The sequence below is a fragment of the Homalodisca vitripennis genome, chromosome 5, assembly GCF_021130785.1.
Source record: "Homalodisca vitripennis isolate AUS2020 chromosome 5, UT_GWSS_2.1, whole genome shotgun sequence".
Classification (NCBI taxonomy): domain Eukaryota; kingdom Metazoa; phylum Arthropoda; class Insecta; order Hemiptera; family Cicadellidae; genus Homalodisca; species Homalodisca vitripennis.
The window spans coordinates 185961802-185975514 of record NC_060211.1 but is presented as its reverse complement, the minus strand read 5'-3'; the positions used below and the strand labels follow the sequence as shown (position 1 = coordinate 185975514).

Sequence of the window (13713 nt, the reverse complement as noted above, 5' to 3'; positions counted from 1 at the left end):
AAATTTTTTCCCCCAATTTTTTTTTTTAAAAAGGGGGGGGGGGAAAAAAAATTTCCCCCCCTTTAAAAATTTTTCCCCCCCCCAAAAGAAAGGAAAAAACCCCCTTTTTTTCCCCCCCCTTTTTTTTTTTTGGAAATTTCCCCCCGGCCCAATTTTTAAAATTTTTTTTTGGGAAACCCCCCCCCAAAAAAGGGGGGCCCCCCCCCCCCCCGGGTGTTTTGGGAAGGGGCCCCCCCCCCCCCTTTTCCCCCCTTTGCCCCCAAAAAACCAAAATTTTCCCCCCCTTTTTTTTTTTTAAAAACCCCCCGGGGGGGGGAAAAAATTTTTTAAAATTTTTTTTCCCGGAAACCCCCAAAAAAAAAAACCCCCCCCCCCCCCAAAAAAAAAAATTTTTTTTAAAACCCCCCCCCCCCCCCCCCCTTTTTTTTTTTTTTTTTGGGGCCCCCCCCAAAAAAATTTAAAAACCCCCCAAAAAAACCCCCCCCCCAAAACCCCCCCCCCCCCCCTTTTTTTCCCCCCGGTTTTGGGAAAACCCCCCCAAAAAACCCCCCCTTTAAAAATTTTTTTTTCCCCCCCTTTGCCCTTTTTTCCCCCCAACTTTGGGGGGGGGAAAGGGGGGGGCCCCCCAAAAAATTTTTTTTTTCCCCTGGGGCCCCCCCCCTTTTAAAAGGGAATTTTTAAAACCCCCCAAAAAAAAATTCCTTTTTTTTCCCCCCCCTTTTTTTTTTTTGTTTTTTTTTTGGGGGGGGCCCCCAAAAATTTTTTTTTAAACCCCCCCTTTCCCCCGGGGGAAAAACCCCCCGCTCCTTTTCCCCCCTTTTTTTTAAAAAAAAACCCCCCTTTAAAAAATTTTTTCCCCCCAAAGGGTGAAAATTTTTTTTCCCCCCCCCCAAAACCGGGGAAAAATTTCAAAAAATTTTTTAACCCCCCCCAAAAAAAACCCCCCTTTTAATTTCCCTTTTGGGTTTTTTGGGGGGGTTTGGGGGGGTTTTTTTTTTAAAAAAAAATTTTCCCCCCTTTTTAAAAACCCCCCCCTTTTTAAAAAATTTTTTCCCTTTTTTCCCCGGGCCCCCCCCTTTTTTTTTTTTTTTTAAAAAATTTTTAAAATTTTCCCCAAAAGGGGGTTTTTTTGACCCCTTTTTTTTTTTTTTTCCCCCTTTTTTTTTTTTTTTTTTTTTTTTTTTTTTTTTTCCCCCCGGGGGGTTTTTCCCCCCCAAAAAAAACCGGGGGGCCCAAAATTTTTTAAAACCCTTTTTTCCGGGGAAAATTTTTTTCCCAATTGGCCCCCCTTCCCTTTTTTTTTTTTTTTTTTCCCCCCCCCCCCCCCCCCCCCCCCCTCCCCCCCGGGGGTTTTTGGGCCCTTGGGGGCCCCCCAAGGGGGGTTTTTTCCCCCCAAAACCCCCGGGGGGGGGGGCCCCTTTTTTAAAACCCCCCCCTTTCCCTTTTTTAAAAATTTTTTTTCCCCCCCCCCCCCCAAAAATTTTTTTTCAATTTCCCGGTTTTTTTTTTTTTCCCCGGGGGGGGGTTTTTAATTTTTTAAAAAATTTTTTCCCCCCCCCAAAGTTTAAAAATTTTTTTTTTTTTAAAAACCCATTTTCCCCCCCTTTTTTTTTGGGGTTTTTCCCCCTTCCCCGGGGGGGTTTTTTTTTTTCGGGCCTTTTTTCCCCTTTCCCCCCTTTTTTTTTTTTTGGGGGGGGGAAAACCCCCCCCCCCTTTTTTTTTCCCCCCCAAACCCCCCTTTTTTTTTTGGGTTTTTTTTTTTTTAAAAAATTTTTTCCCTCCTTTCCCCCCCCCAATTTCCCTTTTTTTTGGGGGGTTTCTTTCCTTGGTTTTTCCCCCCCCCCAAAAATTTTGGGGGCCCCCCCCTTTTTTTTTCCCCGGGGGGAATTTTTTTTTTTAAAAAAAATTTTTTGGGGGGGCCCCCCCAACCAAAAAAAAAAAATTTTTTTTACCCTTTTCCCCCCAAAAATTAAATTTTTTTTTGCCCCCGAAAAAACCCCAAAAAAAAAAAAGGGGGCAAAAAAATTTTTCCCCAAATTTTTTCCCCTTTTTTTTTCCCCCCCCCCCCCCCCCCCAATTTAAACCCCCCCCAAACCCCCCCTTTTTTTCCCCAAAAAACCCCCCCCTTTTTGGGGCCCCCGGGGGGGGCCCCCCCCAATTTTTCCCTTTTTAAAAAAAATTTTTTTTCCCCAGGGTGGGAAAAAAAGGGGGGGGTTTCCCCCCCCCCAAAAGGGGGGGGTTTAACCTTTTTTTTTGGGGGGGGGAACCAAAAAAAAGGGTTTCCCCCCTTTTTTTTTTTTGGGGAAATTAAAGGGGGGGAAAAACCCCCCCAAAAAATACCCCCCAAAATTTTTTTTAAAAAGGGTTTTTGGGGGGCCCGGGGGGGGGTTTGGGTGGGGGGCGGGGGTTTTAAAAAAAAAAGGGGGGGGGGGGGGGGTTTTTTTTGGGGGGGGGAAAAAATTTTTTTTTTTGGGGCCCCAAAAGGGGGGGGCCCGGGGGGGGGGGTTTGGGGGGGTTTTGGGGGGGGGGGGGAGGGGGGGGGAAAGGGGGGGGGTTTTTTTTAAAAAGGGGGGGGGGGGGGGAAAGGGGGGGCTTGGGGGGGGGGGCCCCCCCAAAAAAATTTTTTTTTTTTTGGGGGGGGGGCCCCCCCCCCCGGGGGGGGGAAGGGGGGGGGGGAAAAAGGGGTTTGGGAGGGGGCCCCCCGGGGGGGGGGGGGGGGGGGGGAAAAATTTTTGGAAAGGGGGGGGGGGGGGGGGCCCCCGGGGGGGGGGGGGGTTTTGGGGGGGGAAAAACCCCCGGGGGGGGGGCCCCCCCAAAAAAATTTTTTTTCCCCCCCCCCGGGGGGGGGGGCAAAAACTTTTAAAACCCCCCCCCCCCCCCCCAAAAAAACCTTCCCGGGCCCCCCCCCTTTTTTCCCCCTTTTAAAATTTTTTTAAGATTTTTTTTTATTTTAATTTTTTCCCCCCTTTTTGGGGAAAAAACCCCCCCCCTTTTTTTTTTTTTTTAAAAAAAACCCCCCCAACCCTTTTTTTATTTAAAAAAAAAAAAAAGGGGGGGGGTTTGGGGAAAAAGGGGGGCCCCCCCCCAAAAACCCCTCCTTGGTTTTGGGGGCCCCCCCTTTTTGGGTTCCCCTTTTTTAAAAACCCCCCCTTTGGGGGTTTTTTCCCCCGGGGGGGCCCTTCCCGGCCCCTTAAAACCCGGGGGGGCCCCCCCGGGGGGCCCCCTTTTTTTTCCCCCCTTTTTTTTTTTTTTTGGGCCCCCCCCCCCAAACCCCCGGGGTTTTTTTTTTAAATGGGGAAAAAAACCCCCTTTTCCCCCCCCGGGGGGGGTTTGGGGGTTTTTGGGGGGGAAAAAACCCCGGGGGGTTTTTTTTACCCCCCAACTTTCCCCCCCCCCCCTTTTTCCCCCCCTTTTTTTTTTTCCCCCCCCTTTTCCCCCCCCCAAAAATTTTTTAAAAATTTTTTTTTTTTTCCCTTTTTTTGGGGGGTTTTTTTTTTTTTCCCCCCCCCCCCCCCCCCAAAAAAAAAAATTTTTTTTTTTAAAATTTTTCCAATTAAAATTTTTTTTTGGGGAAAAAAAAAAATTTTTTTTTGGAAAAAACCCCCCTTTTTTAAAAATAAATTTTTTTTCGGGGGAAAAAAAAAAAAAAAAAAAATTTTTTTTTTTCTGAAAATTTTAAAAAAAAAAGGGGGGGGGTTGGGGGGAAAAAAAAAAATTTTTTTCAAAAGGGGGGAAAAAAAAGGGTTTAAAAAAACAAAAGGGGGGAGAAAGGGGGGGGGGGGGGGGGTTTTGGGGGGGGGGGGGGGGCCCCCCCCCCGGGGGGGAAAAACCCCCGGAAAATTTCTTTTTCCCCCCCCCCAAAACCCCCGGGGGGGGGGGGGGGGGGGAAAAAAAAAAAAATTGGGGAAAAACCCAAAAATTTTTCCCCCCCGAAAACCCCCCCCCCAATTTCCCTCGGGGGGAAGGGGCCCCCGCCACCCCCGGGGGAAAGGGGCCCCCTTCCCCAAACCCCCAAAAAAAAAAGGAAGGGGGGGGAAAAAAAAAAAAAAAAAAAAAAGGGGGGGGAAAAAAAAAAAAAATTTTAAAAAAACCCCCCCTTTTAAAAAAAAACCCCTTCCAAAAATTAAAAATTTTTAAAAAAATTTTTAAAACCCCCGGGAAAAAAATAATTTTCCCGGGGGGAAAAAAAAAAGGGGGAAAAAAAGGGGTAAAAAAACCCTTTCCCCGGGTTTTCTTTAACCAAAAAAATTTTAAAAAAGTTTGGGGCCCAAACCCCCCCAAAAAAAAAGGGGGGGGGGGGGGGTTTGAATTTTCCCCCCCCCCCCCAAAAAAAAAAACCCTTTTTTGGGGGGGAAAAAAGGGGCCCCCCCCTTTTCCAAAACCCAAAGGCCAAAATTTTTTTTTTTTTAAAAAAAATTTTTTTAAAAAGGGGGGGGTTTTTGGGGGGCCCCCCTTTGGGGGGTGGAAAAAAAAGGGTTTCCCAAACCAAAATTTTTTAAAAAAGGGGTTTGGGTTTTCCCCAAAAAAAAAATTTTTGGGGGGGGGGGAAAGGGGGAAAAAAATTTTTTTTTTGGGGGGGGGGGGGTTTAAAAAAAAAAGGGGGGGGAAAAAAAAAAATTTTTTTGGGGGGGGCCCCCGGGGGGGGTTTTTTTTTAAAAAAAAATTTTTTTTTTTTGGGGGGGGGGGGCCCCCCCCGGGGGGGGGGGTTTTTTTTTTCCCCCCCCAAAGGGTTTTACCCCCCAAAATTTTAAGGGGCCCCCCGGGGCCCCCGGGGGAAAGGGGGTTAAAAATTCCTTGGGGGGGGCCCCGGGGCCCCCCCAAAAACCCCAAAAAAATTTTTTAAGGGGTTTGGGGGGGGGGTTTGGGGGAAAAAAGGGGGGGGAAAAAATTCCCCCCCAAAAAAAAAGGGGGGGGGGGGGGGAAAAAAAAAGGGGGCCCCCCCCTTTTTTTAAAAAGGGGGGGGCCCCCCGGGGGCCCCCCCCAGGGCCCCCTTTTGGGGGGGGGGGGGGGGAAATTTTTTAAAAAAGGGGGGGTTTTTTTATTTGGGTGGCCGGGAAAAAAAATGGTTAGTTTAAAAAAAGGGGGGGGCCCCCCCCCAAGGTTTTTAACCCCCCAAAAAAAGGGTTTTTGGAAAAAAAGGGGGGGGGGTTTTTTCCCCCCTTTTTTTTCCGGGGGGGAAATTAAAAATTTTCTTCCAAAAAAGGGGGGAAGGGAACCCTTTTAATTTGGGGGAGGGGAAAAAACCCAAGGGCCCCCCGGGGGAAAGAAAGGGGGGAAAGGGGAAAAAGGGGGTTTTTGGGGGGGGAAAAAAATGGGAAAAAAGGGGGGGGAAAAAAGGGGGCCAAAAATTCCCGGGGGGGAAAAAAAAAGGGGGAAAAAAAAGGGGTTTTTGGGGGAAAAGGGGGAAAAAAAAAAGTTTTTAGGGGTTTAAAAAAAAAAAGGGGGGGGAAAAAGGGGGCCCCCCCCCAAAAAAAGGGGTTTTTTAAAAAAAAACCGGGGTTCCTTTAAAGGGGGGGGGGAGAAGGGCCCGGGTTTTTGGGAAAAAAAAAAATTTTTTTTTCCTTTTGGAAAAACCCCTTTTTTTAAAAAAAAAAGGGGGGAAAAAAAAAGGGGCCCCCCAAAATTTTTTTTGGGGGGGGGGGGGAAAATTTGGGTTTCCCCCCCCGGGGGGAAAAAAAATTTTGGGGGGGCGGGGGCCCCCCGGGGGGGGGGGTTTTAAAAAAAAAAAAAAAAATTTTTAAAACCCAAACCCCCGGGAATTTTGGGAGGCCCGGGGGGCCCCCCCAAAAGGGCCAAGGGGCCAAACCCCGGGGCCTTTTTAAAAAAAAAAAGGGGTCCCCCCCCCCGGGGGGGGGGCCGGGGGGTTTTTAAAAAAAATTTTTTTAAAAAAGGGAAAGGGCCGGGGGGAAAAAAAAAGGGGGGGAAAAAAAAAAAAGGGGTTTGGAAAAAAAAAAAATTTTTTTTTTAAAATTTTTCCCCCCCCCGGGGGGGGGGAAAAAAAAAACCCCGGTTTTTTTGGGGTTTTTGGGGGTTTTGGAAAAAAATTTTTCCCAAATTTTTTTTTTTTTTAAAAAAACCCCCCTTTTTTTTTTTTTTTTTAAAAAACCCGGGGGGGGGGGGGGGGGGGTTTTTTCCCAAAAAGGGCCCCTTTTTTGGGGGTTTTTTGGGGGGGGGTTTTTCCCCCCCCAAAAAAAAATTTTTGGGGGGGGGGAAAAAAAAAAAAAAAAAAGGGCCGGGGGGAAAAAAGGGGGGAAAAAAGGGGGGGGGCCCAAAAAAAAAGTTTGGGGCCTTTTTTTTCCCCTTTCCCCCCTTTTAAAAGGAAAAAAGGGGGAAAAAAGGGGGGGGGGAAAAAAAATTTTTTTTTGGGGGGGTTGGGGGTTTTGGGGGGGGAAATTTTTTCCCTTTTCCCCCCCCAAAAAAGGGGGGTTTTTGGGGGGTTTTTTTTGGCCCCCAAAAAAAAAACCCCCCCCCCCTAAAAGGGTTTTAAAATTTTTTTTTTTTTTAAAATTTTTTCCCCCCAAAAAAAAAAAAACCCCCGTTTTGGTTGGGGGAAAAAGGGGGAAGGGGAAGGGGGGGTTTTTCCCCCAAAAAGGGGGGCCCCCCTTCCAAAAAAACCCCCCAAAAAGGAATTCCCCCGGGGTTTTTTCCCAAAAAAAAAAGGGAATTTTAAAAAATTTAAAAATTTTTTTAATTTTTTCCCCCCCCAAAAAAATTTTTCCCGGGGGTTTTTTTCCCGGGGGGGGGAGGGAAAAAAAAAAAAGGGGGTTTTTTTTAATTCCCCCAAAGTTTTAAAAAAAAAGGGGGGGTTTTTTTTGGGCCCCCAAAAAACAAAGGGGCCCCCCCCGGGAAAGTTCCCCCAAAAAAGGGGGTTTTTGGGGCCAAACCCCCCCTTTTTTGGGGGGGTTTGGGGGGGGGTTTTACCTTTTTTTTTGGGGGGGGGTTTTAAAAAAAAAAAACCCCAAAAAAATTTTGGGGGGGGGGGGGGGGCCCCCCCCGGGGGTTTTTTTTTTTCCCCCTTTAAAAAAAAGGGGGGTTTTTTTTTCCCGGGGGGGGGGGGTTTGGGGTTTCTTTTAAATGAAAAAGAAGGGGAAAAAAGGGGGGTTTTCCCCCTTTTTTTTTGGGGGGCCCCAAAAACAATTTAAATTCCCAAATTTAAAAAAAACAAAACCCCCCCCTTTTTTTTAGGCCCCCAAAAAAAGGGGGGGGGGGAAAAACCCCAACCCCCGGGGGGGGCCCAAAAAAAAAATTGGGGGAAACCTTTTTAAAATTTTTTAAAAAAAATTTAAAAAAGGGGGGGGGGGGAAGGGGGGCCCTTTTTTTTCCCTAATGTTTTTTTGGGGTTTCCCCCGGGGTTTTTTTTGGGGGGTTTTAAAAAAATTTTGGGGGGGCCCCCCCCCCAAAAACCCCCCTGGCAAAAATTTTTTTTTTTTAAAAAAATTTTTTGGGGGTTTTTAAGGGCGGGGGGAAAAAATTTTAAAAAAGGGGGAAGGGGGAAATTTTTTTTGGGAAAAGGGGGGGGGGTTTTGGGGGGTGAAAAGGGGGGCCCCCCAAAAAAAGGGGGTTTTTTTAAAAACGGGGGGGGGGGGAGGGGGGCGGGAAAGGGTTTTTTTAAAAAAAATTTTTAAAAAAAACCCCCAAAAAGGAAAAAAATTTTAAAAAATTTTTTTTTTTTAAAAAAACCCAAAAAAAAAGGGGGCCGGGGGGGGGGGTTTTTTGGGGGCCCAAAAGGGAAAACCCCTTTTTTTTAAAAATTTTGGGGGGGAAAAAAAACCGGGGGAAAAATTTAATTAAATTTTTTTTTAAAAAATTTTTTTTTTAAGGGTTTAAATTTTTTCCCCGGGGTTTGGGGGGGGGAATTTTTGGGGTTTTTTTAAAAAAAAAAATTTTTTTGGGGGGTTTTTTTTTTTTTTTTTTTTCCAAAAAATAAAGGGGAAACCCCCGGGGGGTTTTTTTTTTGGCCCAAAAAAAATTTTAAAAAAAAAATTTTTTAATTTAAAAAAAGGAAAAATTTTTAAAAAAATTTGGGGGGGGCCCCCCCTTTTAAAAACTTAAAAATTTAAAAAAATTTTTGGGGTTTTTAAAGGGGTTTTTAAAATTTTTTTAACCAAAATTTTTTCCCCCCAAAAAAAAAAAAAAGGGAATTTTTTTGGGGAAAAAAATTTTTTTAAAACCCCCAAAATTTTTTAAAAAAAGGGGGGGGGGGGGGGGGGTTAAAAAGGGTTAAACCCAAAAGCCCCCCCAAAAAAATTTTAAAAAAAAAAGGGTTGGGAAAATTTTTCCCGGGGTAAAAAATTTTTTTTAAATTTCCCCCCCCCCAAAAAAAAACCCCCAAAAAAATTAACCAAATTTTCCCCCCCCAAAAAAAAACCCCCCCCCCCCCCCCCCCCCCCCCCCCCAAACCCTTCCCCCCCCTTTTTCCCCCCCCCCCCCCCCCCCCCCCCCCCCCCCCCCAAAATTTTTTTGGGGGGGGGGGTTTCCCTTTAAAAAAAGGAAAAAAATTTGCTTTAAAAAGGAAAAAAAAAAAAATTAAATTTTTTAAAAAATTTTTTGGGGGTTTTTTGGGGGGTTTTTTAAAAAAAGAAAAAATTTCCCCCTTTTTTTTTTAAAAAAAAATTTTTTTTTTTTTAAAAATTTTTTTTGGGGGGGGGGGGGGGTTTTTTTTTTTTTTTTTCCCCCAAAAGAAAAAAAAAGGTAAAAAGGGGTTTTTTTTTCCCCCCGGGGGGGGGTTTGAAAAAAAGCCCAAAAAATTGGAATTTTGGGGGGGGGGGGAAAAAAAAAAAAAAATTTTAAAAAAAAATTTCCCCCCCCCAAGGGGGGGGGAAAAAAAAAAAAAGGGCCCGGGGGAAAAAAAAAATTTTCCCCCAAAAAAAATTTTTTTTAAGGCCGGTTTTAAAAACCCCCTTTTTTAAAAAAATTTTTGGGGCCCTTTTAAAAAATTTTAAGGGGGGGAAAAAAAAAAAAAAACAATTTTAAAAAAAAAAGGGGAAATTTAAAAAAAGGGGGGGGGAAAAAAGTTTAAATTTTTCCCCCCCGGAAAAAAAAATTTTTTAGGTTTAAAAGGGGGGGGAAAAAAAAAAAGGGGGAAAAAAAATTTTTGGGGGGAAAAAAAAAGGGGGGGGGGGAAAATTTTTTGGGGGGGGGAAAAAAAAAATTTTTGCCTTTAAAATTTTTTTCCCCCCCCCCCAAAAAAAAAAAATTTTAAAGGGGAAAAAAAGCAAAAAATTTAAACCCAAAAAAAAAAAAAAATTTAAAAAAAAAGGAAAACCCCCCCCCCCCAAAAAGGGGGGGGGGGGCCCCCCCACACAAGTGATGGAGTTTTAAACAGTACCTTGGAAAACTCGCTGTGTGTAGAGATCCACAGGGGGAAGCAGCAACGACAGGAGTGCTTAGGCGCGACGTAATTGGCGCGTAGCGAACGGGCGTCACCGCTGGCGGCCGCGGGTAGAACGACGAATAATCCGCACTGGACACTGTCTTCTCCACTAATACCCTGAAATTACCTCCAAAGGAGTGTGGGAGGAGGATGGTAATGCACATTAAAGAAAAACACTTGAAAACAAAGTCAATACGAAAGGGTCGGAGCACAAAGAGTGACCCACGAACTGTAGAGCTACATGGTCTCCGGCCGATGATTCCACTCAGAATGCCGGGAAGCGGCTCGCTCCAGGGGACGCTATCGCCCTGGTTGGTTAGAGGGTAAATCTGCTATTCGCCGAACGGGCAGCAGTCGCAAAGCGGAAGAGCGCCCAGAATACTTCAAGGACAGGACCCTTTAAGATATCAGGGGGGTGTGGCGCTGATTGGAACAGCGGAACGACTGATTTGGGACCACGCTCCCTCTCTCTCTTATACCTAAATGCGTCTGGGGCTAGATTATGCTTATCTATATTAAATTAAATATTGAACAGTGTGTTTGTCCTTTATAGACTCAGAAACTATTGGACCGATCACTATGAAAATTTGTATTTTTTCTATGTAGAAGGTTTATACGCAATGCCCATTGATGTAACTAACCACCAGGCTGTACTGCAAGATATAAAAGTTATCAAAGCGCCTGAACATTATAAACTGCAATTACAACACAGTAGTTACGTATATTAAAATATCCAAACACTATTTGAAGGCAAAGAAATATACGGGCAAAGCTTAAGAGACGCGTGCGAAGCCGCGGGAAACAGCTAGTTATTAAATATATCCAATTCATTGTTATACATGTTTAACAACCTAATACCTTTAAAAATGAAAAGTTATAAAACTGCACTGTATTAGAACGTGGTGTAAAAAAACCAAGAAGGGCCTCAGATTACTTCTTGGAACATGCAGAAAAACTTTTTCAACTAAAAGAGAGCTATCAACTAAGTTATGTAAAATGTTATAAATGTATAAAAATAATAGATAGGTCTTGTCTTGTTAACAAAGTCTCAAAAGAAAAAATACTTCTTAAGACAGTTGTTGACAAGTTTTCGTTCACAAGAAACATAATATATTTTAAAATATAAAAACTTGTTTTTGAATTAGCTCCATAGAAGCAATGCTATGTAATGAAAATGGGCTCCAAATTATTGCACAATATTTCAGCCTACTTCTCACGAATGCATTATACAGCTTAACATAGAACCAATTGAATGGAAAAAACTTTGTGTTTATAATTACAAAACCCAACATCCTATGGCATCCATTTATGATAAAATTAAGGTGATTGTCAAACATAAAAGCCGAGTCAAATATTACGCCAATTGCTTTAATATGAGTCACTAATTGTAGCTTGGTGCCATTAATAGAGTATTTTGGTAGAGTTAAAACATTTTCCTAGCATATTTCATCGCAAAACACTTCTTTACATTTAAAAATAAGTTGTTGTCTAAGCACCAAAGATTTAGAGTTGATTGCAGTTCAGCAAACATTGTTATTGTCTCGAATTTCTCTATATAGTTTCCAATTATTATCAGCATACAAAAGGCATTTAGACCGTGTTAAATAATTAGGAAGATCATTAATATATATTAAGAATAGTAATGGGCCTAAGTTAGATCCCTGGGGAACACCTGAAATGCTATATTAAAGTTCTTGACAAATAATGCTAACTTACAAGCTTCAAAAATTTTCAGCTAAAGAAGATTAACTTATACCTAAACACAAAAGGTCAATGTTATCTAAATCATTAGTAGTACAGTATCCGAGCAGACGCACTAGTCTACATACCAGAGTGTGGAGTTCCCTGGTCAGTTGTTGAATCCGGTCCTCTTTGCTGCGAACCTGACTGAGCGCACTGTCATGCTCTGAGCGCAGGGCCTGCACCTGCGCTCGCAGCTCTGCACACTCCATCGCCGTCTGCTGCTGCTGTTTCTCCTGAACATCACATGAAGATATGTTTAGTTGTATGTGAAGAAAAGAAACTCTGTTACAAACATAAATAATGACCTATGGTTATGAATACTTACATTCTTAATTGTTTTTATTTTTATTATTGTGCCACATTACAAATAGTTTATCACATTGTTTAAAAAATGTTTTGTATTTTAAGATTTTTTTTTACAATATGTCTACAGTTTGAGCTGTTATTGTTGAAAATTGTTTGTTAGATCTATGTATTGTTGCATTTGTTACTGTTGTATATATTTTATATTAAATCCTGTTTTGTTCAACTTCTATTGAACTTGGTGGACCTTGGATTTGTTAAATTCAAGAATCTTTGAATATGCTTTGCCAACTGTAGTATATAATGGCAATATAATAAAAAAGAAATTGTTTGTCTCTTCCACACGTGCTTTGTATAAAACATGGAACTGTATTATTTGGAAAATAAAATTTTTGTGTGAACTGTGAAAAAAAATACGTACCCCGGCCACACTTGTGAGACTGGCTCTGCTGCTGATACCACTGGCTGCTACAAGCATTTCCCGGGAAGTGGATGACATCTCTCCCCTCATCTTCGTTAGGTCCCGTTCCGTGGCCGTCTGCATCTCTGAGAACATCCGTCTCACAGCCACCACCTCCCGCCAGAGACTCAGCAGTCGGTTGTGTTCCGTGGAGTAATACTCGTTGAAGTACTGTACATGAACGATGTTAGATCAAATCTAATAACATACTGTATAGTAGGCTAATCCCTTGTTATTATCAACCAATCTTCTTTCAGCACGATTTAACTTTATCACCTTTTTTCAACAGTAAATGGAGTGCTATCATATTGTGTGTTTGGCATACATCCATTCTTTAACTTTAAACCAGTTTTTAGGTCAAAATAAATAAAAGTAAAGGGATTTTCTAGGTGGAACCTGTGATTTTATTATTCAGGCCCTTGAGCTGACTAAAGATGAGAAAAAAAATAAAAGTGAGTAGAAAGATATGATGGGGAATCCAACTATAAAACATAATCATGTTGAATCGATTCATATTTTAGAAAGTAACAAATGTTATAACTGCAATGATAAGAATGTTTCCCACTTCCAGAGTAATTAGATATAGGAATTTAAAACATAGGTGGTTCTTTAGTTAAAAACATTTTAAAACTTTTTAATTTTAAGACTTAAAAATGTTTTATAAGACAAGAAATACGAATACAAAAGATGCTCCTCTAACCAATATTATATATCGTAACAAGGTACCTGGAACAAATTTTTAACAAACAATTTTTTACCAACTGAAGCACATTGGTGGATAGATCAAGTTATCATTTGAGTTTCCCGGTTCACACCGCATCAAAAATATTGCTTGCACAGTCAAATTCTTGAAAAATTTCAGCTTGGAGACCCATATTCTGTGACCAGTGATGTTAAATCAAAACTGAGTTTTGGTCTAAGATCTTTTCACTGAAGATAAGTATCAATTTAGAATGGCTTATCTAAAATGTTACAACAGAAGAGCACGTTTTGAATTTATATGAAAGTACCAACCTGTTCCTCTTCCTTCCACTCTTCCTCTTTAGACAGCACCTCCTCCCGCATCTGGTCCCAGTCCATGGTGAGCTTCTGCAGATCATTGGTCAGCGCTTCGTTGCTCTCATGCGCCTCTCGCAGCTGCTCTCGGAGAGTCTCATTCACCGACAACAGTTTCTCACATCTGGCACGATACAATACACGATGCAGAGACACATGAGATGGTGTAAATAACGATGAAGCCAACTTACCGCAAAAACTCTTTATACAAGTTACACCTGGCATGATTGATTTGCTATAGAGACTTCCTTAATGATCAGCCACTTTCTATAGGCTTTGAGGCAAGATTTGGAGTTGAAAAATCTCGGTTGGGCGATCTATGCTTAAAAAATCCCTTATTATAAAAGCTTGGTCAAATCATTCCCCTTTCAATATCTGAGGCCATCCCTTATTCTAAATTTCAAAAGATATATATAAAATACCTATAACAGATTTTTTTTTATACAGATTTGAATTTTTTGTTTTAAACTAGTTTTTTTTTTAAGTGCTGTGTAACTAAACCAATTCCTACACAGAGACAACTGACCATTCTATCCAATTACACTGTGAACTGAACTTCTCTATTCAAGCAAATCTTCTCCCTTCCTCACCTGTTATACTGCACAAAAGCTCACCTGTTAGCTAAGAGCATTGTATGTCCTGCAGCCATCAAAATTAGTTTCCAGAAAATGCTCAAAGAGGGGAATAACATTCCCGTCAACCCGCCTGGAGACACTTCCGCAAAATAACTATCACACGTTATTATAAAAACTTCAAAAAAAATTTAATGTAAGTTGTT

The 13713-nt window shown here is 42.3% G+C and overlaps 1 protein-coding gene across 1 annotated transcript in view; it reads right to left on the bottom strand.

Moving 5' to 3' along the window:
• Positions 1 to 13713, bottom strand: part of LOC124363785 (rootletin-like) — a 34619-nt gene that overhangs the window by 10997 nt on the left and 9909 nt on the right. The window contains exons 4-6 of the mRNA XM_046819047.1: positions 12894 to 13059; positions 11841 to 12050; positions 11203 to 11349 (exon numbers count right to left, since the gene is read on the bottom strand). Coding sequence (XP_046675003.1) covers positions 11203 to 11349; positions 11841 to 12050; positions 12894 to 13059 — 523 coding nt within the window. The remainder of the gene's footprint in view (positions 1 to 11202; positions 11350 to 11840; positions 12051 to 12893; positions 13060 to 13713) is intronic.